This window comes from Dama dama, chromosome 4, assembly GCF_033118175.1.
Source record: "Dama dama isolate Ldn47 chromosome 4, ASM3311817v1, whole genome shotgun sequence".
NCBI lineage: Eukaryota > Metazoa > Chordata > Mammalia > Artiodactyla > Cervidae > Dama > Dama dama.
This window is the reverse complement of record NC_083684.1, coordinates 16728120-16755702: the sequence shown is the minus strand read 5'-3', so window position 1 is coordinate 16755702 and position 27583 is coordinate 16728120. Positions and strand designations below refer to the sequence as shown.

The following is a 27583-nucleotide window of genomic DNA, read 5'->3' as shown; positions in this document are numbered from 1 at the left end:
GCAGAGAGGCAACCTCACCTCATTCTTGGAGCTGCATTGAACTGCCATCCACTTCTGCTCCGAACTGAATGGGATCTCTTTCTTTCGTACGTATGAATCTTTAATATCTCCTAAGTCCATCTGGGGTAATAAATGGGATGTTTTTGGTGAGTCATCCTAAACCAATCTCTATGCAAAGCTCGGTCCATTTAAATTATTCATTATTCAAATCACCTCGGGCAGATGAGAAATCCAAGCATTTAGCTCTCAGAGAAAGGCCATTTGCTGAAAGGTCATTTGCTTTCAAACGTCCCACCAGGGAAAAAAAAATCTCTCTTTCGTCCCAGGGGCAGAGCTAGATGGTCTGCTCATAGCTGGAACCTGTGGGGTTTCTGCCAGGAGGAATGTTTCAGACTTGAAGAGGTGGCAGAAGGAGCCTCTGGGAGTGGGTGCCAGTGGTCACCCCGGGGGTCCCTGCCAGGCCTGACATTCAATCGATCTTCAATGCCTTTCAGGCCAGTTCCTGGACAGATCTGAGCCTCCACATCCCAGATGTAAACCAACCGTAATGCATCCCACTGCCCACTCAAGGGGTGAAAATGGGTCCTTAGGGGGTGAGAAAACCTAGTCCTTTTATGTATAAAGCACAGAAGAAAACACATACAGTAATAGGAACAGACATATAGTACACCTGTGATATTAAATACCTCTACACCTGCCTGTGTTAGCCATTCAATCGTGTCCGACTCTTTGCAACCCCATGGACCGCAGCCCGCCAGGCTCCTCTGTCCATGGGGTTCTCCGGCCAAGAGTACTGGAGTGGGCTGCCCTGCCCTCCTCCAGGGGCTCTTCCTGACCCTGGGATGGAACCCGGGTCTCCCACACTGCAGGCAGACTCTTTACTGTCTGAGCCACCGGGGAAGGGTGGCGGGAACCTCCCCGGTTGCTCAGTGGTTAGGACTTCACCTTTCAAAGAAGGGGGTGTGGGTTCCACCTCTGATGGAGGAGCCAAGAACTCACATACCTCGAAGCCAAAAAACCAAAACATAAAACAGAAGCAATATTGTAACAAATTCAATGAAGACTTCAAAAATGGTCCATGTTAAAAAAAAAAAAAATCTCATGGAGGGAGTGATTAGGGAAAAAACACCTAAAAAGGCTCCTAAGAGGGTGTTTATTTAACTTATATGCAGAGCATATCATGAGAAATGCTGGGCTGGATGAAACATAAGCTGGGATCAAGATTTCTGGGAGAAATATCAATAACCTCAGATATGCAGATGATACCACCCTTACGGCAGAAAGGGAAGAAGAGCTAAAGAGCCTCTTGATGAAAGTGAAAGAAGAAAGTGAAAGAGTTGGCTTAAAGCTCAACATTCAAAAAATTACGATCATGGCATATGGTCCTATCACTTCATGGCAAATAGATGGGGAAACAATGGAAACAGTGAGAGACTTTAGTTTTGGGGGCTCCAAAATCACTGCAGATGATGACTGCAGCCATGAAATTAAAAGACGCTCCTTGGAAGAAAAGTTATGATCAACCTAGACAGCATGTTAAAAAGCAGACACATTACTTTGCTGACAAAGGTCCATCTAGTCAAAGCTATGGTTTTTCCAGTAGTCATGTATGGATGTGAGAGTTGGACCATAAAGAAAGTTAAGCGCCGAAGATTTGATGCTTTTGAACTGTGGTGTTGGAGAAGACTCTTGAGAGTCTCTTGGACTGCAAGGAGATCCAACCAGTCCATCCTAAAGGAAATCAGTCCTGAATATTCATTGGAAGGGCTGATGCTGCAGCTGAAACTCCAATACTTTGGCCACCTGATGCAAAGAACTGACATTTGAAAAGACCCTGATGCTGGGAAAGATTGAAAGCAGGAGAAGAAGGACAAAAGAGGATGAGATGCTTGGATGGCATCACCAACTCAATGGATATGAGTTTCAATAAACTCCGGGAGTTGGTGATGGACAGGGAGGCCTGGCATGCTGCAGTCCATGAGGTCGCAAAGGGTCGGACACGACTGAGTGACTGAACTGAACTGAAGAGGGTGTCATAGGTTACGTGTGTCCCTAAAGACCCATTGAAGGTCTAACTCCTCGGCCTGTGATGGGTTCTGATGTGGAAATAAGGTCTTTGCAGATGTGACAATGTTAAGATGAGGTCATTGTGGGAGCCGATTCCAGTATGATTGGTGTCCTTTAAGGAAGAGGACACGGCCATGTGAGAACCTGCCTCACTCAGATAGGACCTTGAATCCCGCTACTAATCCAGCTCCCAGTGAAAGGACTGCCCACGCGGACAGCACAGACCTCCTACCTTCATTGCCAGGGCCACCAAGGCGCCCTCCGTTGGCTGCCCCATCACGGCATTTTTTCTGATGATGGCGTTGTTGGCGACGCAGCCGGCCTGCAAGGCGGGGAGGGGTTTCTGAAGGTCGTTTGTTAGTATTTGGAGCTGCACCCGTCGGGGTCCCGGGTGCACTCAGGCGTGTGGAAAGGTCCAGCCCTGAAGGCTTGACCCGTTTTCAGGGCTGGGCTGGGCTGGAAGGGAGGGACGAATTTACTCTTCAAAATGTGCCAGAGTCTCCACTCTGCAAAAGTCATACAGTAAACACTGGGTTGACCAGAATGTTTGTTCAGGTTTTTCCATTACATTTGAACATACTTTTCGGCCAACCCAATAATTTACTGACTCAGCTGAATGCTGGCTGTCACAAAGCCATCCTGAGGACTGAGAGTGGGAAGGCAGGCAGACTGGGGGTCACGCATGTGGGGGGATGCGAGTCCCCGCTGATGGGGCACGGGCCTTCTGATCGGGGCGACGAAGGGTCCTGGGATCAGACTGTGGTGACCACCTCGCAGATACACTGCAACCCACTGCACTGTACTCTCTGCAGCAGTGAATTCTGTGGCAGGTGATCTATAGCTCAATTTAAAATAACAATGGAAAAAGTAGTAGAAACAGCTAAGGAAAGAACATGGGGGGGAATACAGGGGGTGTGAGGGGCAGGAGCTAGCAGGGGCTCCCAGTTCTTCCCTGACCTCCCACCTCTCCATCTCTATCTGGGCCATTTCAATAACCTGACCCCTGGGGAGTGGCCCAGTTGTCCCCAAGAACCAGTTGGTCTAACTGCTGTCTCTTTCTGCAGACTGAATCCTCATCAGTTCTGTTTAAGATGTGTGTTTATTTCCACGGTGGCAATGTTGACACTTACCTCCACTAATTTCCCCACCGAGACGTTGGAAAACTGCTTAATGACTTCCTTGGAGGGTAAAAGGCAGACAGTCCCATTGCCGTTGTAGCCAACTCCGCTGACCTGCAGGGCAAAGCCGCAGAAAGGGGTGTCCCTGGGAGGCAAAGAGACGCTCCCCTGGCTGACCCGTATCTCTTTCCTGGGGCGGAGGGTCCACCCTTGAGGACATGGTCCCACCACGAGCAAGGCTTCAAGCATGACTGTGTCCCCTGCAGAACTAAGTATTCATCAGATACCCAGTGCACTTCAGTATCGCAACAGGGCGTCTTGCAGTCAGTAAAAACTATGGCTGTGAAAACCAAGTAGTAGCAATATAAGACTGCTTATGTTCTAGAATAGGGGTGGACAAGCTTGTTTTTATAGAGCCAGACAGCAAATGTTTTAGCCTTTGCAGCCCATGCAATCTGAGTTGCAATTACTCAGTGATTGGCATGCGAAAGGAACCACGGACAACGTGCAAACCACTAGGGTGTAGCATCATGCCAGCCAGAGGGTAGCTGCCTTCCATCAGTCATGTTCTTGCTGTTTGTATTAATGGCAAGGAAACTGTCCAATAACCCACATTTATGTCTTCCTCATTGTTTTCTGGAAGACTTTGTGTGCTTTCTCTGAGAAGATAAAGGTCTGCCAGGGCACTCCTTGGTCTCGAACCTAATGAATTCATATGAACTCACCTCGGCGTGGAGCCCATCGGACGTTACGAGTTGGGTGACAGTCATTTCGTTGGCAGTCAGAGTCCCCGTCTTATCGGAACAGATGACGTTGCAGCAACCTGGCCCAGGAAGATGTCAGAGTTGATGGGAGAGAGAAGTCGTCACCATCAACTTTCAGCCTTATGAAACACCCAGGTTAAATTACCATTGCACCAAGAAGCCCGTTTAGTCCAATTTATAAGAATTCAACCAGCGGGAGCTCCTTACCTAAGGTCTCCACGATCGGCAGCTTCTTCACAATGACTCGCTTCCGGGCCATGCGCAGCACTCCCAGGACCAGCGTAACTGTGACGACGATGGGCAGACCCTCAGGGATGGCGGCCACAGCCAGGCTGGATTAAAAAGGCCAGACGGGTCACCTTTAACACACACTTAATGTGATGTGAATCCCAACTGGCGTTGACCACGTGTTTACCCGGTGAAGCTCACCTGTGGTTTCTCCACCTCTCTGTCCTAGTCTCTGCTCCCAATCCCATGATCCACCTGCCTCCTTCTTCAGTGTCCACTGCTCTGAGCTTTCCCCCTGCAAAACCCTATTCTTCTATCATCCATCCACACTTTAGTGTGAATTAGTCTGTCCAACATTTTGCCTGTTTAAGTACTTTCACATTTAAATTGTTGCTACTATAAAAGTCTTGGACCCTTGAAAGAAATTTCCAGAATCACACAATAAGTGGACTTTTTGGGTTCAGGAAGTCCCTGGGTTAATGGTTTATAGACAGTTTCTGTGAGAAAACCAGACAAGGAAATGAAAATTGGGGGAGATGATGTAACACAGTGATGCCTTTGCCTAGCTTAGAAGGTTGTTTTGGTGTCTGCTCACTTCCTTAGGACCCCCTCCTCACTCTTTCTATACCACGTGGCCCTGCCCTCCACAGCTGATTGGATTAGAGGAGAGCATGTGACTCAAGTTGAACCAATGAGCTCCTCCTTGGGAATCTTCACTGGAACAGCACAGAACCCCCTTCCTATGGGCAGTGTTGTCCTGCCAGTGACCTCAGACCGATGGGGGAGGCTGCAGGGGAGGCAGACTGCAGAGCTGTGCGGTGAGCGTCACCACACCACACCCCAGTGGGGCTCACTCTTTGCACAGCAGAGGCCTGCAGGTAGTCAGTAAATATTTGCTGAACACACAGGCATAAGTGAATACATGGCAAGTGCAAGAGCCCAGACACACCCTTGCCTCTCACATACTGAGCGCTCTACACAGGTGTTTCATAACCAGAAAACCTGGCTGATGATGTCCATCCAACCAAAGCCACACATGGCTACAATATTTCATCAAATCTGAGGTGCTGTTGATTAGAAAGGGCACCATTATCTTGTGCATCACTAAAGAAAGGAAAAATACTGCCCATTAACCAACGACACGGTGCTGTCTTATCACCTCACTTGTGAGAAGCAGTCTGACTACAGAGAAGGTAAAAAGTGAACAAGGGTGTGCCTCTTAGAAGCGAAGAAATATGGTATATGAACGGTGACCTTTTACCCGGAGACAAAGACGCATTCAGGGGTAAGTTATATAAACCAAGGTGACGGTTTGGTCAAGAGACTGTGCCTGGTTTCTATGGTGACAGCAAGAAGGCTTCCTTGGCTTTATGGCATGGGCTGACAAGACCAGCTAAGCAAACATTTGCGAAGGGTTATTGCGGGCCCTTCCCTCTTACATGGCATGGGAAGGACATTGTGTGTGTCTGGGTACTTTCGTCATAATAAAAAAATTAATTGGCAAACTAATAAAGATTAGGTTAGATCAGGAAAAGCAAGTGGACCTTGGCTCATACTGAAGGTCCCTTGCCGCAGAGGGAAGTTTTTAAAAGGATGATTCTCAGGTTATTTATTTTGGAGACTCTCTTGCACGCTGGCTATCTTGCCATTTCTACCTTATGATTGAGAGATCCTGAGTGATTTCACTTCTGCTAAAAACTGAAGAGTCTTGGGACTACCCTCGCCCCCTCCTCCATACCTCTGCCCTGCCAGTCCTCATCCCATGGGTCCAGTGGCTGAGACTCGGGGCTCCCAATGCAGGGGCCCCAGGTTTGGTCCCTGATCGGAGAACTAAATCTCACAAGCTGCAGCTAAGAGTTCACATGCTGCAGCTAGGAGAGCCGGCACAGCCTAATAAAGAAATAAGTACTCAAAACAAAACAAAACTGAAGAGGCCTCATTTTTCCCAAGTCACAAGTGAAACAAAAAGAGCTGGTTTTCTTTAGAGTTTACCGGAGATAGAGTGTGATGAATGGAGTGAAAGGAGCTGTTAAGACCAGAAATCAGAAATAACCTTGGGGAGGGACTTCCCTAGTGGTCCAGTGGCTAAGACTCCACACTCCCCATGCTAGAGTCCTGGGTTCGATCCCTGGTCAGGGAACTAAGACTTGGTACAGCTAAATAAATAAATAAATATTAAAAAACAAATCACCCTGGGGAGGTGGGGTTGGGGTGGACACAGGAGCCTATTCTCTTACAGACCTGGAACTATTTAACAGTCTTTTTGGTTCATGGAAGTTTCCAAGGTTGATGACATGAGTCGGGACGCATCCTCACATGGAGGAGGTTCTCATTCATCATGGTCTGAAGGCTCTGCTTATTCTGGGAGCCCCTCATGGCTGAGGCTCACCCTCTGCCCCCACCCCAGCCTCTGAAAGACCTAGTCACCTAAGCCCCTTTTCCAGCACCTAGCCTCCTCCCCGGCCCCACTTCTTGCTGGAGTCCCAGCTAGGGTGGTTGTAGCCATAGCCTCACTTCTCAGACTGATGCTTCCTGAACCAACAGCATCCGTATTCCCAGGCAATAGCATGTTAGGAATTCAGGGTCTCCCATCCTCCCCACCCCCTAGCCTGAGTCACAGTCCCTGCAATCTGTTTGGGACAAGCTCTCCCAGGGACCCTCACGTGGTGAGGTTAGTTACGCTCAAGTCCAAGGCCCCCAGCTCTACAGCGTCCTCCTCTTTTGGGAAGCCCTGCCCTCGCCTCCAACTCCCACCATCCACAGCGAGGCCAGCAGCCCACTCCCCTGCTCCCTCCTCCCACACCTCGGAACACGCTGGGGTTCACGCCTCCCACCACCTCCCCGCTCCAAAGAAGAGCAGAGATGGCCTGGTGAAGGGTTCTGAGGATGTGATCAGGCTCTGGAGGAAATGGCGCCCATGAAGTTCCATGTGATCAGCCCCCAAGTGACCCCCCACCCCGACCCCATCTGGTCTCATCCCCCAGCCAGCTCCACCTCCTTCTGGGTTCCACGGATGAGCCAGGCTTGCTCCCTCCTCACTTCTGCCCTGCCGTTCCCCTGTCTGAACGCCCGCCCTTCCCACCTCCAGCAGGTCCGCATCGCTCCAGCTTCAACTCCTCAGAGAAACCTTCTTCAGCCGCCTTTTCTGGGGACACCCCTTCTGATCTCCCCATTTAATCCCTCTCTCAGCTGTCTTCTTCGCAGTACTGATCAGAAGTTGTGACTATTTTGCTAACATTCATTTAAATTGTTCACGTTTACTTTCCCTGCCAGCCTGCAGACGCCAAGGTCCAGCTCCAGCAGCACCGGACAAGGCAAGTACACAGTAAACAGTTGTTCAACAAACTTGCACAGGGCAAGTCAACAAGCCAGCTGCCAGGACCACAGAAAGCAGGGGGCAGGAGGAGAGTCCCTGTCCTGCCCGGGTGGTGGCCGGGGCCACTGACCGGGACCCTGGCTTTGGAGCAGAATGCACGGGGTTGGCAGTCTGTCTCCTCCACTCCCGGAATCCTGTAACTGGGCAAGTGTGCTGGCCTAAGCTTCAGCTTCTCCATCTGTGAAATGGAGACCTGCCCCGTGGAGTGGTCCATGATGGACAAGGCCATGTGTTCCTCCAGAGCCCCACCCCTCCTTGACCCTGGCTGTGCCCCCTTCACTTTCCTGAAGGTTCTAGAACCGACTCACAGAGTGGACTCAACATTCAGACACCGACACCAGGAAAAACGGCCACCGAAAGCTCTGGGTTCTGTTTGCCTTTATACCATTCAGGGCACACGTAGCTCAGGAGACAGTCAGGCCACCCTAGTCAACTTGAGATCGTGACTTTGTCTGTCCAAAAGAACACCTTGGGGGACTTCCCTGCTGGTCCAGTGGCTAAGACTCCATGCTCCCAGTGCAAGGGAACTGGGTTCTATCCCTGGTCAGGGACCTAGATCCCACGTGGTACAACTAAAGATCCCACATGCTGCAACTCAGCCCCAGCGCAGCCAAATAAATTAAAAATAAGTACTTAAAGAAAAAAAACCCTAAAAAAAAAACCCTCAAAAAATAAGAAAATCATCATTGAATACTTCTGTAATAGGACACACACCTGCCCACAGGTGGACTTTGCCTGCCTGCCTCTCAATGCACACAGTGCTCCATGATTTAAAAAGAGGCATTTGGAATGTTAAAAGACCCATACCTGAATCTCTTCCTGCTGCTAACTGCCAGGTAATGGTGTCCATTCATTTATACACAGATGGATGTGACCAAGTACCAGAGACGTGTGCATTCTGCCCCCAGTGCAAGGTTCTCTTGCCTACACTGGCCGGCACCCCACGGCCTCCACACCTCACACTGGACGCCCCGTCCACTGGGAGGGGCGTCACTGTCATTTACTATAATGGCAGTTCCAACTCAGCTGTTTGCAAACAGTTTCCTTTTTTTGTATAAATTAGAAAGGCTCCAAGGATCCTTGTAATAACAACTTTCTTAATTACCTGCTGTTTTCTTTAAGATGTAATTCACATATCATAAAACTCGCCCTTCTAAAGTATACAATCCAATGGTTTTTAGTATATTCAGAGTTGTATAACCATCACCATAATCACTTTTAGAACCTCTTAATCACCCTCTAAAGAACCCCCATAACTGTTGTGGTCCCTTTTTATTTCCTGACCTCATCTCCTGGCAGGCACTTTTTCTGTCTGTATGGATTTACCTATTTGGGGCATTTCATAAAAACAAAGGGCTTCCCTGATAGTTCAGTTGGTAAAGAATCCACTTGCAATGCAGGAGACCCCAGTTTGATTCCTGGGTCAGGAAGATCCCCTGGAGAAGGGATAGGCTACCCACTCCGGTATTCTTGGGCTTCCCTTGTGGTTCAGCTGGTAAAGAATCCACCTGCAGTGTGGGAGACCTGGGTTGGATCCCCTGGAGAAGGGAAAGGCTACCCACTCCCCACTCCAGTGTTTGACTTTCACTTCACTTCATAAAAACAGAGTCATAGCATGTGGCCATTTGTGTCTGGTATCCTGCTCTTAGGGCTTCTGCCAATGAGGAGATGCCTGCCAATGAGGAGATGGGGGTTCAATCCTTGGGTCGGAAAGATCCCTTGGAGGAGGAAATGGCAACCGACTCCAGTATTCTAGCATGAAAAAATTCCTCGGACAGAAGAGCCTGGCGGGCTACAGTCCATGGGGTCACAAAGAGTCAGACATGACAGCAAGCGCCATACATTCGCCCTCCTCTTAGCCTCATGTTTCTATGGCAACCACCCTGTATCAAATGCAGTGCTTCACTCTGTTTTGTGGCTGAATAATAATCCACTGCGTGTTGCTTATCTGTCCATTAATTGATGAGCATCTAAGTTTGTTTCCATCATGGGTTTGATGTACTAAGTATAAATTTTTGCTCACCAACATTAAATATTTGATAAATATTAAAATAATTTCCCACATATCACCTTTGGAAGTGGTCAAACAGGAGATGGCAAGAATGAACATCAACATTTTAAGAATCAGTGACCGAATGGACAAGAATGGGCAAATTAATTCAGATAACCATTATATCTACTACTGTGGGCAAGAATCCCTTAGTAGACATGGAGTAGCCCTCATCGTCAACCACAGAGTCCAAAATGAAGTACATGGGTGGCAATCTCAAAAATGACAGAAAGACCTTGGTTCAATTCCAAGGCAAACCATTCAGTATCACAGTAATCCAAGTCTATGCCCCAAAAACTAATGCTAAAGAAGTGGAAGTTGCATGGTTCTGTGAAGACCTACAAGATCTTCTAGAACTAACACCAAAAAAACAAAAAAAAGATGTCCTTTTCCTCACAGGGGACTGGAATGCATAAGCAGAAACTCAAGAGATACCTGGAGTAACAAGCAAGTTTGGCCTTGGAGTACAAAATGAAGCAGAGCAAAGGCTAACAGTTTTGCCAAGAAAATTCACTGATCATAGCAAACACCCTCTTCCAACAACACGAAAGACGACTCTACACATGGACATCACCAGATGGTCAGTACTGGAATCAGATTGATTATATTCTTTGCTGAAGATGGAGAAGCTCTATACAATCAGCAAAAACAGGACCAGGAGCTGACTGTGCCTCAGATCATGAACTCCTCATTGCTAAATTCACTCAATTTGAAGAAAGCAGGGAAAACCACTAGGCCATTCAGGTTTGACCTAAATCAGAACCCTTATGATTATACAGTGGAAGAGAACTTCATAACTGTTGGGGTCAAATAGATTCAAGGGATTAGACCTGGTAGACATAATACCTGAAGAACTATGGACAGAGGGTTGCAACATTGTATAGGAGGTGGATCAAAACCATTCCCAAGAATAAGAAATGCAAGAAGGCAAAATGGTTGTCTGAGAAGGCCCTACAAATAGTTGAGAAAAGAAGAGAAGTGAAAGGCAAAGGAGAAAAGGAAAGATATATCCATCTGAATGCAGAGTTCCAAAGAATAGCAAAGAAAGATAAGAAAGCCTTCTTAAGTGAACAATGCAAAGAAATAGAGGAAAACAACAGAATGGCAAAGACTAGAGATCTCTTCAAGGAAATTAGAGATACCAAAGGAACATTTCATGCAAAGATAGGCACAATAAAGGACAGAAATGGTATAGACCTAACAGAAGCAGAAGATATTAAGACAAGGTGGCAAGAAGAAGAACTGTACAAAAAAGGTCTTAATGACTCAGATAACCATGATGGTGTGATCACTCACCTAGAGCCAGACATCCTGGAGTGTGAAGTCAAGTGGGCCTTAGGAAGCATCACTCTGAACAAAGTTAGTGGAGGTGATGGAATTTCAGCTGAGCTATTTCAAACTCTAAAAGATGATGATGTTAAACTGATGTACTCAATATGCCAGCAAATTTGGAAAACTCAGCAGTGGCCACGGGACTGGAAAAGGTATATATATTGGATTTCATTCCAAACCCAAAGGGCAATGCCAAAGAATGTTCAGACTACTGCACAATTGCACTCATTTCACATGCTAGCAAGGTAATTCCCAAAATCCTTCAAGCTAGGCTTTAGAAGTACATGAACCAAGAACTTCCAGATGTATAAGCTGGATTTAGAAAAGGCAGAGGAACCAGAGGTCAAATTGCCAATATCTGCTGGATCATTGAAAAAGCAAAGGAATTCCAGGAAAACATCTACTTCTGCTTCATTGACTATGCTAAAGCCTTTGATTGTGTGGATCACAACAAACAGTGGAAAATTCTTAAGGAGATGGGAATACCAGATCTGCCTTACCTGCCTCCTGAGAAACCTGTATGCAGATCAAGAAGCAACAGGTACAATCAGATATGGAACGAGTTGGTACAAAATTGGAAAAGGAGTATGTCAAGACCATATATTGTCACTCTGCTTATTTAACCTATGTGCAGAGTACATCTTGCAAAATGCCAAGCTGGATGAAACACAAGCTGGAATCAAGACTGCCAGGAGAAATATCAATAACCTCAGATATGCAAATGACACCACCCTAATGGCAGAAAGCCAAGAGGAACTAAAGAGCCTCTTAATGAAGGTGAAAGAGGAGAGTGAAAAAGTTGGCTTAAATCAACATTCAAAAAATGAAGATCAGGCCATCTGGTCCCATTACTTCATGGCAAATAGATGGGTGAAAATATGGAAACAGTGACAAGTTTTACTTTCTTGGGCTCCAAAATCACTGAAGACAGTGACTGCAGCCACGAAATTAAAAGACACTTGCTCCTTGGAAGAAAAGCTATGATAAGCCTAGATAGCATATTAAGAAGTAGAGACATCACTTTGCCGACAAAGATCTGTATAATCAAAGCTATGTTTTTTTTTCCAGTAGTCATGTATGGATGTGACAGGTGGACCATAAGGAAGCTTGAGTGCTGAAGACTTGATACTTTTGAACTGTGGTGTTGGAGAAGACTCTTGAGAGTACCTTGGAGATCAAGGAGATCAAACCAGTCAATCCTAAAGGAAATCAACCCTGAATATTCATTGGAAGGACTGATGCTGAAGCTCTAATACTTAGGCTACCTGATGCAAAGAGCTGACTCACTGGAAAAGACCCTGATGCTGGGAGAGACAGGGCAGGAGGAGAAGGGGAGACAGAGGATGAGATGGTTGGATGGCATCACCGACTCTGTGGACATGAGTTTGAACAAACTATGGGAAATAGTGAAGGACAGGGGAGCCTGGTGTGCTGCTGTCCATGGGGTTGCAAAGAGTTAGACACAACTGAGAGACTGAACAACAACATATCACCTGAACCATCTTATAGACAACACAAGGGGGGGTTCCACCCTGTGGAAACCAAGAAGGGCCTGAAGTGGCTCCTTCACATCCCAGATCACCAGTTGCCCCTCTGCTGGGACAAGCCTGTGTCCCCAAGCAACCATGGAAAAGCTGTGGCAACTTCACGGAACCCACCTCCCCCTGCCTGCCTCTGCTCCTCCAGTGGAACCTGGGGTGGGATGGTCGCTTATGAGCATCGCCAGGTCGGGGAAGGCAGGTTCCCCGGGTTTAAAGTGCAGACCCCAATTCCGCTCCCTGCCGTCAGCCGTGTGGCCTGGGCTACATGTCTTCTGTCCTCTCCTGCAGCCGCAAGGGGCACCAGGGCATCCTCACCGCACCCCTAGGAGGGTTGATGTCACCCCCATTTACAGAAGAGGACACAGAGAACCAGAAAGTGAAGATGCTTGCCTGGGGTGACCCAGCTAGCAAGTGGCAAAGTGTTGGTCGCTCAGCCGTGTCCAACTCTTTGTGACCCCATGGACTGTAGCCCACCAGGCTCCTCTGTCCATGGGATTTCCCAGGCAAGAATACTGGAATGGGTAGCCATTCACTTCTTCAGGGGATCTTCCCAACTAGGGATCAAACCTGGGTCTACTGCTTTGTAGGCAGATTCTTTACTGTCCGAGCCACCAAGGAAGCCAGCAAGTGGCAAAGGCAGAAACTAAACTGGGCAGGCTTGCTCTCAGTTCAGTTCAGTTCAGTTGCTCTCAGTTCAGCAAAGGCAGAAACTAAACTGGGCAGGCTTGCTCTCAGTTCAGTTCAGTTCAGTTGCTCTCAGTTCAGTTCAGTTCAGTTGCTCAGTCGTGTCTGACTCTTTGTGACCCCATGGACTGCAGCACGCCAGGCTTCCCTGTCCACCAACTCCTGGAGTTTACTCAAACTCACGTCCATTGAGTTGGTGATGCCATCCAACCATCTCATCCTCTGTCATCCCCTCCTCCTCCCGCCTTCAGTCCTTCCACTCATTTGAAAAGATCCTGATGCTGGAAAGGATTGAAGGCTGGCTCTGGAGTCCGCATTTAGCCAGGAAGACATAAACTCATGGCTCAGGGGGACAAGGACGAGGAGCTGTCATTCCTTTTTCTGATGTTCATTGGACACTCCCACCCACCAGACAATGCATTGCAGGGAGACTGAGGCCTGGAGGAGAGGGGCTGCATCTGCCCCACACCGTTCTTGCCCTCCTAACTCCCCACCTTCTCTTGTTGCACAGATGAGGGGCGATGGCCCAGCACCCTTACCTGACCCCGATGGTGAACATGCTGAGCAGGTGTTTCCCTTGCAGCCAGCCAGTGAACATGATCAGGCCTGGGAGGAGATGGAAACACACACATAAGTACATATACACACACACGTATGTTTATATACACACACACACATGTATGTATATATACAGGCTTAAGGAGAAGAGGACGGCAGAGGATGGGATGGTTAGACAGCATCACCGACTCAATGGACATGAAATTTGAGCAAACTCTGGGAGATAATGGACAGGGAAGCCTGGTGTGCTGCAGCCCATGGGGTCGCAAAGAGTCAGATGTGACTTAGCGACTGAACAACAGCAACAAAATGTTTACACACGCACGCACACACCCATCCACACACACAAACAAGTACGTTCTTCAACATCCGAAGGCATTCCAATCTTTCTTAGTGTTTACGGGAATACAGACACAGGACAATTACGAATAACTTCAAACACTTTTCACCTCTCCCATTTTTAAGGAAGAAACTCTCCTGCTTACAAAAGAGGATGGTTTTCCTTTTTCAGGAAAGGATCAAGTCAGTTCAAGTAAAAGAAAGAAACAGTCACCCAGTTTATCTGGGGTTGTTTGCAACATTTCTGTGCTATTTCAGAAGTTTCCCACAGGCTGTATGTTCCTAGGACTTGCCCCGAGGTGTCTGATGTGACCAACGACAGCCGCTCCCCTGATGGACTCATGAGCTGCTCTCTCTTAACTGACTTTATTCTGCATTTTTGTGATTAAAGACATCCCTTATCCCATTTTTCTCTTTCATCAATTGTTGACCCAGTATTTAAACACCAGATGCTGTGTTAGACACGGGGTATGTGGACAGTCAGAGATGGAGCCTCCAGGTAAAGAAGTGGATGACTCATGCTGGGGCCTATGAAAGCCCTGAGACGTTCTGGCAATGGGGAAAAGTTCAGGGTCCGCCAGGCATGGCCTCAGTTTGCTCATCTGTAAAGTGGGGGAAATGACCACATCTTCCTCAAGGGCTTGTTTTAGGATTTAAGATGTAACAATGCACTTGGAGATCTCAGCATGGCTCCTGGCCCACAGTAACACCAAGTCATGAACTGCTGTGGCCACAGTTACAAGACAGGCGAGGGGGAAGTAGGAGGTGAGAGGAGTTGCCTGTGACACGTCTTGGGGGACTTGCGGAAGAGCATCAGCTGTGTTTTGCAGGGAAAGCAGAGCCAGGGTGAGCTTTCTGCTGGGCAGTAGTGGTGTGTGTGTGTCTGCATGTGTGTGGGTACGTGTGTGTTGGGGGTAGAGAGGTCATAAGATCTGATTTATTGGGGTTTCATTTTTTATTTTTTTTTTGCACACTTTGATTAGCAACAGAACTCAGTAGTCGAAATCTTAGCAGGAACCCAAATGAACCTAGAAAGATTCGGGGGGAAGTTTTATTAAAAATAGGGGCAGAGCCCAACCCACAGGACCTGCCCCCATCCTGGGCCCTGCCACAGTAGGAGGGTGGGGGCCTTACAAAAGCCAAATGTGCTTATTTCTTCCCAAATTCAGGTTCGGTAATTTTCCACCGGTGTCTAGAAATAGGCTACTGTGAGTACTGAGACCACAGAGGTGACAAACACCACTTTCCCCTGGAGCCGGCTGTTAAGCCTTTACCAGCACACCACTCTTTCCCAGCATCCCTAGGCCTTTCTAAGGGTTCACAACTCCCACTCTGCCAGAGCAATTCTTGAAATATTTATTAAAAAGAAAAAACATCTGAGCGGTTATCACAGGCCTGGCCATGGACATGCCAATTTAAGTTTTAAGTTAACGTGAGGAATAATGGCTTATACAAGGCAGTAACCCTGCAGGGCCTCTGACTTGGAACATTTTTTGAAACAGATTTAATCTTGTGGAAAGGCCTGCTAAGAGCATCTATTTGACAATCTGTCTTGAAGCACACCTTCTTGGTATTTTCTCTGGGGGCTATTATTACAGCCCATTCTCCTTCTGGCAACCCCAGGGTCTAGAGCAGGTGGCAGACAGCTTTTCCTCTAACAGGTTGGGTAGAAAACAGTACTCACTTTATGAGCCATATGGTCTGTTGAAACTCAACTTGGCCATTGCAGTGTGCAAGTGGCTATAGATACTATATGAATGCGTTTGGCTGTGTGCCAATAAAACAATTATTTGTGAACATTGAAATTTGATTTTCATATAATGTTAATGTCAGAAGATGTTCTTCTTCTTCTGATTTTTTTTCAGTCATTTAAAATGTAAAAAAAAGCCTTGGCTTGTGAGCCACACAAAAACACGTGGTGAAACCAATCTGGCCTGGGAGTCAGAGTTTCCACCCCCTGCTTTAGAGAGCAAAAAGGCCCTCTGGGCAGCCAGGGGGCATGTAGGCATCCATCCACCCTGTCCCAGACGTCTGATCAGTGTAACCCCGAGGAGGGCAGGTGAATGGTGACATAGAGCCACTCTCCCTCCGTGACAGACATCACTAATCTATCACAGTCCTCCTCCACCATGCCTGAGCACAGCCTCCAAATCCTCTCACAAGCACAGAGCCCCTCTGGCTATGATAAGACTTGGCAGGCTAAGATAAAACCCACTTCCCATGAAACTGCTCCAGGGCAAACTAGGGCAGAAAGGAGGGAAGAGGACATAGAGCTACTCAAAAACAGGAAACCTACTGACTGAACAAACTCTGAGTACAACATCCAAAACTGACACTTGGAAAGGAGACTAGAAACTAGAGAGTGGGAAGGGGTGGCCAGGGAGCAAAGGGCGGCAGGTCTATCTCTAGCACAACAGAACTGAGAGATCCAACTTCAGAGCGTGTCCTCTTAACACTTTGCTAAATGGCAACCCACTCCAGTACTCTTGCTTGGAAAATCCCATGGACGGAGGAGCCTGGTAGGCTATGGTCCATGGGGTCGTAGAGAGTCGGACACAACTGAGTGACCTCACTTTCACAAGTTGTAAAGGAATGGGAGAGACCTTCCATGCCTTTGGATATATGTTTTGCTTGGTCTGAAATTCCCAATCTTCTCTTTTTTTTATTTGGCAAACTCCTACCCATCCTACAAGACCCAACTTAATGTCACCTCCTCTTTGGAGCCTTCTCAACTCTCCCATGTAAAATTAACAGCTACCTTCACATTTCATATTTGTTCAGGTATCTCTCTCCTATTTCTCTGGAGTCCTCCAAAGGGCAGAAGCTGTGTCTGACTCATCTTAGTGGCCCCAGAACCTATCCCAGGATCAACCGTGTCATAAGATATTCATTAAATGAACCAATGCATCTGGATGACCAGAAGCACAACAAAAACTGCTGCTAGGAGGGCCAGCTGCCTCTTCTCCTAAGAACTTTCTCCACTCTGCAGTTTTAGCCAGACTCACTAGAACTTCCTCTCATCACTGCTTGTGCTATGGGCAGTGGTTGGCTGGTTTGTTCCTTTATTCACTAAACCAACATTTATTGAGAATCTATAATGGCCCAGGCACTGGTTGACCCTGAAAGCTGAGAACAAAGGATACAGACTCAAAGCCAGAACTGAAGACAGCAGGAAGGGGCAGGTGCAGGGACCAGGGTATAATTCAGGAATAAGACCTGAATTTGGGGCTGCAGCACCATGGGGATACTGTTTGGTATGCTGCCAAAGGTCAGGAGGAACAAGCCTAGGCACAGCATAGAAACGTGGCTGGGTGCACCACCAGACTACATTTCCCAGTCCCCTTTGCAGTTAGGTAGGCCATGTGACTTCATTCTGGCCAATCAAGAATGGGCAAAAGTGATGACTTCACTTCCTGGTCCCTGCCTTAAAAAATGCTCCCCCCTCACCCCCACTCCCCACAAGTCTCTATGTTCTTTCTTTCCCCATCTGCTGGTTTAACAGAATTATGGCCCACCCCTCCCAGGAACTGGAGGAAAGCAGAGCAACAATAAAGCAGGAGCCTGGGACCACATGTCAGGGTTTGGAGGTGAGCTACCCGGGAAAGCCATTTCACCAGGAATGTGCCCACAGACTGTAGTGTGAGCAAGAAATAAGTTATGATCATGTTAAGTCATTAAAATGTAGGAGCTGCTTGTTACAGCTGCTAGCTTGTTCAGACTGATACAGAGACCTCTCGCTGCTGACCAAGAACCTCTGATCCCAAACCCCAGTCCTCACCCAGGTGAGTAGTAAGGTATTTGACAGCTATGGGTGCTGCCTTCCACACACCCCCACCCCCTCTTCCACCCTCACCAGGACCCCATGCAGAACCTCCTTCACCCACCAATTATGCCAAATGAGAAGAGTGTCAGTTGCTTCCCCAGCTTGTCCATGCTTTTCTGTAGAGGAGTTTTGGGCGTCTGAAAGGATGAGAACAATGGGTTTGTTAGATGAGATCCGGGAGTGTCCCTCCTGCTTCAGTTCTCTCTCTCTCTCTCTTTTTCATTTTTGGCTGCACTGTGTAGCTTGTGGGATCTTAGTTCCCTGACCAGGGATGGAACTCGTGCCCTCTGCAGTGGAAGCACAGAATTCCAACCACTGGATTGCCAGGGAAGACCCTGCTTGGATTGCTTTTTTATATCTTAAGCTGAGTGGTGATTACACAGGGCACATATATAGAAATCCACGGACTGCTACATTTCAGATCTGTGTATATCACCGTAAGTCATATCTTGACAAAAATCCTAATGAGTATTTCAAAGTAAAAAGTTTTTAAAAGTGTACTCACATTAACCATATCATCCTTGTTCCTAAGGAGTAGGCGGGGCAGGTGTCACCAGCTGATAATCATCTCAAACCCCACCTTACAAGAAACCCAGGGCTTCCCTGCTGGTCCAGTGGTTGAGAATCCGCCTGCCAATATGGGGGACACGGGTTCGATCCCTGATCCGGGAGGATCCCACATGCAGTGAGGCAACAGGGCCCATGTGCCACAACTACTGAACCCCCGGGGCCCCAGAGCCCGTGCTCCACGAGAGCAGCCACCGCCGTGAGAAGCCTGAGCACCACAACAGGAGAGTAGCCACTGCTCGCCACAACTAGAGAAAGCCTACACGCAGCAATGAACACCCAGTGCAGCCATAAATAAACAAATAATCTAAAAAGAATAAAGAACCCAACGCCCCCAGCCCCTCACCTCTTCAGCCTGCATCATCTTAAACACTTCTCCGAACTGGGACTTTTCTCCTGTTCCGATCACGACGCCCTGCATCCAGGAGAGAAAGGTGTGAGGTCTGAGCTGAAGGTCCACAGGTGAGGGATGCCAAGGCCCCGGGCTCACCTGGCCCTTCCCGCACTGCACCAGGGTCCCCATGAAGACGATGTTGCTCAGGGTCGCGAGGTCGCCCTCACCCGTCAGCGGGGTGTCTGTCTTACTGCTTGGCTCAGCTTCTCCCGTGAAACTGGACTCGTCCACCAGGAGGTCTGTGACCTGTGGGGAGCAACGAGAGGTGTGGTACCAGCCCCCTAACCTGTGAGCTGGTTTTCAAAGCCCAGGATAGTGTCTAACACCTTAATGTCACTGGTCAACAGACAGCAAATAAGAAATCAGGAAACAAGGATCAGAACGCGGCCTCGGGTGCCTCGAGGAATCAGAAAAGCTTTGAATGTGGGACCCCTTTCAGAAAACATAGCAATCTCAAATCCTGTTTTAACACCCTTTTAAATTTTAATAAAAAATTTAAAAAAAAAACTTAGGCAATGGTTAAATTAGAGTATCCCTTTCGGAGCATCCTATTTTTCCCCTAACTCCCACATCCCGCCCACACTGGAGTTCCCACACAATCCGTGTGATTTGGGTAGCAGTGAGCCGGGTTACTTGATGACAGCCTAAGGTCATGTCAACACCCGAAACACACATGCAGTCACAGATACACACGCTTCCTGACGTTTCCAGGGTGACATTTCCAGAACACCTACTATGCACCAGGTCCAGCACAGAGCACTTCACAAGGCTTCTTGCTTAATCCTCACACCCGCCATGAAAGACACTATTATTTTATCCACTTTATAATGTTGTTTAAAATATTTAATTAATTAGGCTGCACCCGTCTTAGTTGCCACACGGGGGGTTTTCGATCTTCTTTGCGGTGGGCAGGACCTGTTGGTCACAGCACGTGAACTCTTAGTTGCAGCATGTGGCATCTAGTTCCCTGACCAGCGATCGAACCCTGCATTGGGAGCACAGAGTCTTAGCCACTGGGCCACCAGGGAAGTCCCTTATCCAGTTTACATTTGGGGAAACAGGCATGGGCTGATTAAGAAATCTGCTCAAGTTTACACAGCTCATTAGCGGCAGAGCAGAGGTTTGAACCAACATAGTGGCTCCAGAGACCACATTCTTAGCCATTCAAGGTCTTGCGGAAGTGACCACAGGCCCAGTAGGTATCACTCAGGAGGTAGGTCTTCCATGGCCAGAACCATGCCGGGGACCGCCAAGGAGGGCAAGGTGTCTAGGGTGTGCTCTGCCCCTAAGGGACTTCTCACTGAAGCAAAAAAAAAAAAAAAAAAAGAGCAACTAAAAGAAGTTACCTTCCTTCAAACTCCCAAAAGAACAGTTAGATCGGCCTTTCTCAAACAGAAGTCTGTGAGTTTCTATACTCTCAAGTTTTATAATTCAATAACAATCTATAAAAATGTGCACACTTCCAGGGGACCCCAGTCCCCGAGGATGACAGGAGCCACCACCTGCCAAGTAATATCCATCTAACCTTCTAAGTTCCTAACAGAACCCCATGGCATTGGGTGTGATGATGGCCCCCATCCCACCCCCTTAGCCCTGTTTCCCAGCTTCCCTGGCAGCTCACGGTGTCTCCACCCTCTGGACAATGGGATGAATGGTCTTTGTGCAGATCTTTGAAGGGGGCTGAGCTGACAGGTCCTCTTTGTCCCCTTCACCTTTCTCTCTCTCTGCTTGGGTCACTGTTTTCATGGCTGGCGCTCCAAGAGCCATTTTACAGGCACTAACAGGATGCCACAGCCCAAGGGGGCAGAGAGGAGGGCTGGGAGAAACCCAGGGTCTTTCTTCTGTGGTGAAGCCACCCTGTCGGCTCCCCCTTCAAGCTCTCATCACGTGAAATAAGAATAAACCCCTGCCTGTTCAAGCCCATGTATCTGTCTCAACCTACCACCACAAACACAACTACTGACTAATCTTCATGTTTTATCTCCAGGACATCGGAGCAAAGTCATATGAGATCACAGGCAGCTCCTAACCCACAATGAAAGAAGAAACGCAGAAAGTGAGTCATCCAGAACGACCAGATGTTGATCGCACAGGTCCCAGGCAGCAGAAACTACCACACCTCTGTGGTTCAAAATTGGGAAAGGAGTATGTCAAGGCTATATATTGTCACCCTACCTGGCATGCTGCAGTCCATGGGACTGCAAAGAGTCAGACACGACTTAGCAACTGAACAACAGTAACTATGGCAAACAGAGATTCCGTTTCTAGTAAATGTGGTCTAATTGGACATGATAATAATTAGAATAAGTTGTAACTCACTTAACTTGAAGCACATAGATTTTGTACCTAACTTTATGTTTGTTCCATTGAAGTTACATTGTAATAAAAATGGTAAATCAGCAGTGAAAGAGAATCCTGCCATTGCCTGAGTTTGAGAGACGTAGTTAGAACAACCTGATGCCCTAATCGGATCTATTCTGTCTCAAAAGGTTCAGGAAACAGGAGTGTGGAGTGGTGGTGGTGGGGGGGGTGGGATGAGCTGCAGAGTTTCTTGGAGGGTCTAGGACATGAAACAAGCCTTGAGGGATCAGCAGACACTGGTAAGAGAATCAGGCAGGTCTTTCAGGAGGGAAAAGAAAGCAAGTTGGAGAATTGCTGGTGAGTGGACTTGGTAATAATGAGTTTGATCAAAACAATGGAAGAGATGGGGGGAGGTAAATAAAGACCTCTCTTCCCCCAGCACCCCAGCCACAGACTAAAAGGACAGAAGCCCTGCATGCCGAGCAGTGGAACCGGGTCATCCTCTCTGGGCACAGGTTCTCGGGAGTGGACAGAGGTGGGCACTGTCCCAGGTGCTGAAACCAGCACGGGGGTTTGCTGGAGGGGGAAGAGTTGGCCCTGCTCTCACAGGGCCTCAACTCCATCAACACGAGAGGGCGTGAGCAAAGAGACAGAAGGTTTGGTCTACATGGGGACCCATGTGGGGACCAGCATGACGAGCAGAGGATGTGTGGGAGGTGTGGTTGGAACCTAGTTGTGTTTGGCATTGGTTAAGAGATTGGGATATAACCTTGGGATATAGCCATGAAAAGTCTGGAGCAGAGAAGGATAAACATGAGGAAAATGTGCAAAGTTATGTTAGACATTAGAAGACAGGCCAGTTCCATCAGGAGGGGAAGCCTACAGTCCAAGAAATACAGGCCATGTGAAGCACAGTAAGGCTCTCAGTGAGGGAGCACGCATGGATGGGAGTGCCAGACAAAGAACACAGAGCAACTGGCAGCAAGTGGAACGAAGGAGACAGTTAATTTCTCTGGGGTGTTTTGTTTTGTTTTTTTAACCTTTGGCCATACCCGGAAGCATGTGGGATCTTAGTTCTCTGTCCAGGGATTGAACCTGCACTCCCTGCATTGGAAGGCAGAGTCTTAACCACTGGATCGCCGGGGAAGTCACTCTTCTGTTTTTAATTCTAGTCTTCACACTTGTACCAGACTATGTGAAGGCTGACGGCAGGTCCAAAAGCCCCCTGGGCCTCCATTCTGCTTTCCTAGTGGACCCACGAGGGTTAGAGACTTCTTATGTTAACAAAAATCACATTCACATAGTTGTGATTTGGGGAGCTTTAGTTTTTCCAGATATAAAATGGATTTTCCCACTTGTCTTGGGGGACCCTCCCTCACAGGACATTAATTGCTGGTCTGTGGAAAGAGGGTTCCATGGTGGAAAACAGTTTGAGAAACATGGGAGTAAACCCAGTGAACTGGTTCTCTTTACTGCAGGACTTCTCGGGGTCTTTACTATGCAAATGGATGCTGACACTCTCCAAGTGGGGGCTGCAGTGTATGGGCCACCCTGCGGGGCAAGTGTTGGGAGACACTGGGCTACGAGGTCACTACATCTCCTCTTGTTCCAACAATAACCCCTTCAGACACACTGAGGCTCACATGATTTGCTTATTTTGATTTTTGCTGTTTAAAGGAAGACCAATTAGAATATAACCTGCTCACCCAGTTTTTCAATTGACCGAGTCAACAGGACTTTAAAGTGGATGCCAATTATATGCCCAAAGAATTTTAAGTCAGGTTCTTTTTTCAAGAACTTTGAAAATCAAATTCTTGAAACAAATGGACAGTGATGTACTAAGTGGGATGATGTTAAATTAGAGTGCAAGAGAAACTAAGAGAAGAATTACTATTGTTGATGGTATGCTAATGCTAACACACATTTGCTGAGTGTATTTTTCTCATGAAACATTCATGACTATGCCGTGGAAAAGATGCTGCTCTGATCCCCACTCTACAGATGAGAAAACTGAGGCTCTGAGAGCTTCAGAAGCTTGCCCGAGGCCCCACAGCCTAGGTCATGTCAGAGATGGATTCTGCTGCATTTTCTTAGCTCAGGCATCCATTCTCTCATAGGGTCTGGGACGGGGCGATGGGGCAGGCCAGACTGTGAACAGTCAGAGGGCAGAGTTTAGTCTTGATCCACATGGTGTGGGGTCACTGCAGCTTCCTCCTATGGCAGGATGAGCCCCATGAACAGAGCCTCAGAGGAGGACCTCTGAGGGCCTGTTGGACTGATAAGATGGGGGCATTTTCCAGCTGGAGTGACGGCTGTGGTTGCCCAAACATGAGGATCTTTCACAGAAAGAACCCCTATTAACTAGTTCAGTTCAGTCGCTCAGTCATGCCCGACTCTTTGCAACCCCATGGGCAGCAGCATGCCAGGCTTCCCTGCCCATCACCAATTCCCCAAGGTTACTCAAACTCATGTCCATTGAGTTGGTGATGTCATCCAACCATCTCATCCTCTGTCGTCCCCTTCTCCTCCCCAGCATCAATCCCTCCCAGCATCAGGGTCTTTTCCAGTGAGTCAGCTCTTCACATCAGGTGGCCAAAGTATTGGAGTTTCAGCTTCACCATCAGTCCTTCCAATGAACACCCAGGCCTGATCTCCTTTAGGATGGACTGGTTGGATCTCCTTGCATTCCAAGGGACTCTCAAGAGTCTTCTCCAACACCACAGTTCAAAAGCATCAATTCTTCGGCGTTCAGCTTTCTTTATAGTCCAACTCTCATATCCATACATGACAACTGGAAAAACCATAGCTTTGACTAGACAGACCTTTGTTGGCAAAGTATGTCTCTGCTTTTTAATATGCTGTCTAGCGTGGTCATAAGTTTCCTTCCAAGAAGTAAGTGTCTTTTAATTTCATGGCTGCAGTCACCATCTACAGTGATTTTGGAGCCCCCCAAAATGAAGTCTCTCACTGTTTCCCCATCTATTTGCCATAAAGTGATGGGATCAGATGCCATGATCTTAGTTTTCTGAATGATGAGTTTTAAGCCAACTTTTTCACTCTCTTCTTTCACTTTCATCAAGAGGCTCTTCAGTTCTTCTTTGCTTCCTGCCATAAGGGTGGTGTCATCTGCACCCTATTAATTGGTGACACATTAAAATGTGAGAAAACAGACCTCAGCCAGCTGATCAAGGTCAGCATCAGCAGGGATGGGTCATGGTGATTGATGGTCGGGTAACTAAGATACCATAAGCTCTTGGCATGGTCAAAAAAAGAAAAAGACTTTAAGAAATAGAGTCTATTTTTTTTTCTTAAAAAGAGGAAAGAAGAGAGAGATGAGACAGAGATGCCTCCCTTGAAGACAGCTGGCCAGAGAAACAGGAACAATGGGGATTAGGGGATTGGGAAGGGGTAAGGATGCAGGCAGGGAGGTGGGTTTGGGTTTGGATATGCTGGAATGGAGGTGGGCTATCTGTCCATCTGTGTCCTGCCAAGGGCCAGGCCTTCTTCTGGGCCCTGGGAATCCAGTAGTGACCAAGACAGACAAACTCCCTGCCTTTGTGGAGGGACCTTTGCCAACAAAGGTCTATTTAGTCAAGGCTATGGTTTTTCCAGTAGTCATGTATGGATGTGAGATTTGGACTATAAAGAAAGCTGAGCGCCGAAGAATTGATGCTTTTGAACTGTGGTGTTGGAGAAGACTCTTGAGAGTCCCTTGGACTGCAAGGAGATCCAACCAGTCCATCCTGAAGGAAATCAGTCCTGAATGTTCATTGGAAGGACTGAAGTTGAAGTTGAAACTCCAATATTTTGGCCACTTGATGTGAAGAGCTGACTTATTTGAAAAGACCCTGATGCTAGGAATGATTGAAGGCAGGAGGAGAAGGGAACGACAGAGGATGAGATGGTTGGAGGGCATCACCAACTCAATGGACATGAGTTTGGGTGAATTCCGGGAGTTGGTGATGGACAGGGAGGCCTGGCGTGCCGCAGTCCATGAGGTCGCAAAGAGTCGGACACAACTGAGTGACTAAACTGAAGCAATAGACAGGAGCAATAGACAGGAAAGCAAACTGACACTGGAATGAACAGCAGGAATCCAGGGTGGGGAGAGGGAGGGGAGGTGACGCCTCAGGAGAGGGATCAGGGCGGCCAGTGTGGAGGGGACGGTTGGGGGCCGAGACCTCAGGAATGAGGACAGCTAAGTCCTGCTGGTGGGAAGTAGGTTCCGGATGGCAGGGACGGCTCTCCTGTGTGAAGATGCGTTGCAGGCAGCTGATAGCAGCAATGCATGTGGCTTCCTAGACAGGGCTGAGCACACAGCTTGGGTCTCCTCTGCCTGGAACAGCTGGTTAACGTCCATTCCAGAATGGCTCAAAAGGCACTGCTTCCAGGAAGCCCTCTGTGACTGCAGTGGGCCAGTCAAGTCTGTCCTGATTGGGAAGTCCAGAATCCCCTGGGCTTTGCCCACAAGGTCCCCTGTGGGAGATGTGGTCTGTCACTCCAGGCCGTAAAAACAAGAGGTCTCATCTGTTCTCACTGCCTCCTCAGCACGCAGCACAGGTCCTGGCACATAGTAGTTCTCAGGAAATATTTTTCGAAGGACGGATTAATGGGGATTTGGGAGGGGTGCCCTCAGGCAGGGAGGGAAGGAGGAGAGGCTTAGAGGAGGGCTTTGAGGGCGGTGGGTTGAATAGTAGCCCCCTACCATCCAATCCCTGAAGACACCCAAGTCCTAATCCTTGGAATTTGCGAAAGTGTTGTCTTAGCATCAAAAGAAACTTTGCAGGTGTGATTAAACGGATGGGTTTACCCCCGGGAGATTAGCTTGGATGATCATGGGGGGCCCTATATGTCATTACAGGGACTTCCCAGCTGGTCCAGGGGTCAGGCCTCCACACTCCCAATGCAGCGGCCTGAGGGTCGAGCCCTGGTTAGGGAACTAGATCCCACATGGCACAGCTAAAAGATTCCTCATGCCGCAACTAAGACCCGGGGCATCCAAATAAATTAATTAAAAAAAGAAAAAAGAGATCATGTGATTTTAAAAAGGGTCCTTACGAGAGGGGAATCAGAGCAGTGTCTGAGAGAAGGAAATACAAAGACAGAAGCAGTAGTTGGAGCGATTCGGGGGCACGAGGAAAGAAATGTGGGTGACCCTGGAAGCTGAAAAATGCAAGGGAACCAATTTTCCCCTGAAGCTTGGCAATGGTAAACACAGTCATGCCAACGCCTTGATTTCCACCCAGTGAAACTGAGTTTGAGTCTGACCTCCAGCCTGTAAGATAACACACTCTTGTTGTTTACGCCCCAAGTGTGTAACAATTTGCTCAGCAGCTCTAGAACTGGACATACTGAGGAAACCTGGGGGGAAAGTCAGAGAGCCAGGAAGGAAGTCCGGAGAGCCGGCTGTCGGGAAAGAGGTGATGGAGTGGGGAAGCCGGTCTGGCATTTATGACTTGGCTTGGACTTTATGATCACCAGCACAGCCTGTGCGCACTGTACATGGTACACCTGCTTTCACCATCAAAGAAGGACGCGTTACCCAGAAGCAAAGAGCGCTCACTTTGAAGATAGGGGTGAATGCCTCTAAGCCAGGACTCCTTCCGAGATAAGGCTCTCTTCCCAGATGCCAGGGTCTCACTGCATACGTGCTAATCTGGCCTTTTGGCGACCTTGAAGGAATGTACCCCTGCCATGTTTGATGGAATTTCTTTTTCTTTGTTGTGACAGGATACAAAACAGCACTGAAAACCATGCTTTTCTGGAGCAGTCTGTCTGGGCTATGGCGAGCCTGTCTCCTGGGCTACAGTCCTCAGTTTGGCTCACATGCTCTGTTCTTATTAGCGATTGTTTGCATCGACACAGGGCCTGGAGTCCGTGGTGAAGGACCTGGGCTCTGGAGCCAGGTGGCCCGGATCAAGTCCCCTCTGCCCCACTGACTGTGTGAGCTCAGCCCTCCAGGCTTCTGTGTCCTCACTGTAAAAGAAGGACTGTCCCACTGTCCTCTTAAGGTCACTGGGAGATGAAGCAAGGTGGCTTTTACACAGGAGCTAGCGCCGATCTGATTGTTACATACGGTTGACCCTTGGACAGTGCAGGCGGTTGCTTCAATGCCTCGGAGCAATGAAGCCCCACTGAGCCTGTGCTCTCGAGCCCAGGAGCTGCAACTCCTGAGCCCACGTGAGGCAGCTCCTGAAGTCCGGATGCTCTAGAGCTCAAGAGAGCTTCCACATCAAGAGAAGCTGCTGCAATGAGAAGCCCTTGCACCGCAACGGGAGAGCAGTCCTGCTCGCCACAACTAGAGAAAGCCCACCGCAGCAAGGAAGACCCAGCACACCCAAATAAATAAAATCATTTTTTAAACAAATTCTACTATGAGTAAACAAAGCTATTGACTGCAAAAGGACCAGAGAGGAAATCTGCAGAGTGTTGGTGGCCGGT

The 27583-nt window shown here is 48.2% G+C and overlaps 1 protein-coding gene across 2 annotated transcripts in view; it reads right to left on the bottom strand.

Moving 5' to 3' along the window:
- Positions 1–27583, bottom strand: part of ATP2C2 (ATPase secretory pathway Ca2+ transporting 2) — a 74852-nt gene that overhangs the window by 14181 nt on the left and 33088 nt on the right. For both annotated transcript variants that reach the window (XM_061138302.1, XM_061138303.1), the window contains exons 8-16: positions 18938–19087; positions 18794–18862; positions 17942–18017; positions 13700–13766; positions 4157–4281; positions 3911–4008; positions 3198–3299; positions 2300–2389; positions 19–120 (exon numbers count right to left, since the gene is read on the bottom strand). In XM_061138302.1, the coding sequence (XP_060994285.1) occupies positions 19–120; positions 2300–2389; positions 3198–3299; positions 3911–4008; positions 4157–4281; positions 13700–13766; positions 17942–18017; positions 18794–18862; positions 18938–19087 (879 nt within the window). The remainder of the gene's footprint in view (positions 1–18; positions 121–2299; positions 2390–3197; positions 3300–3910; positions 4009–4156; positions 4282–13699; positions 13767–17941; positions 18018–18793; positions 18863–18937; positions 19088–27583) is intronic.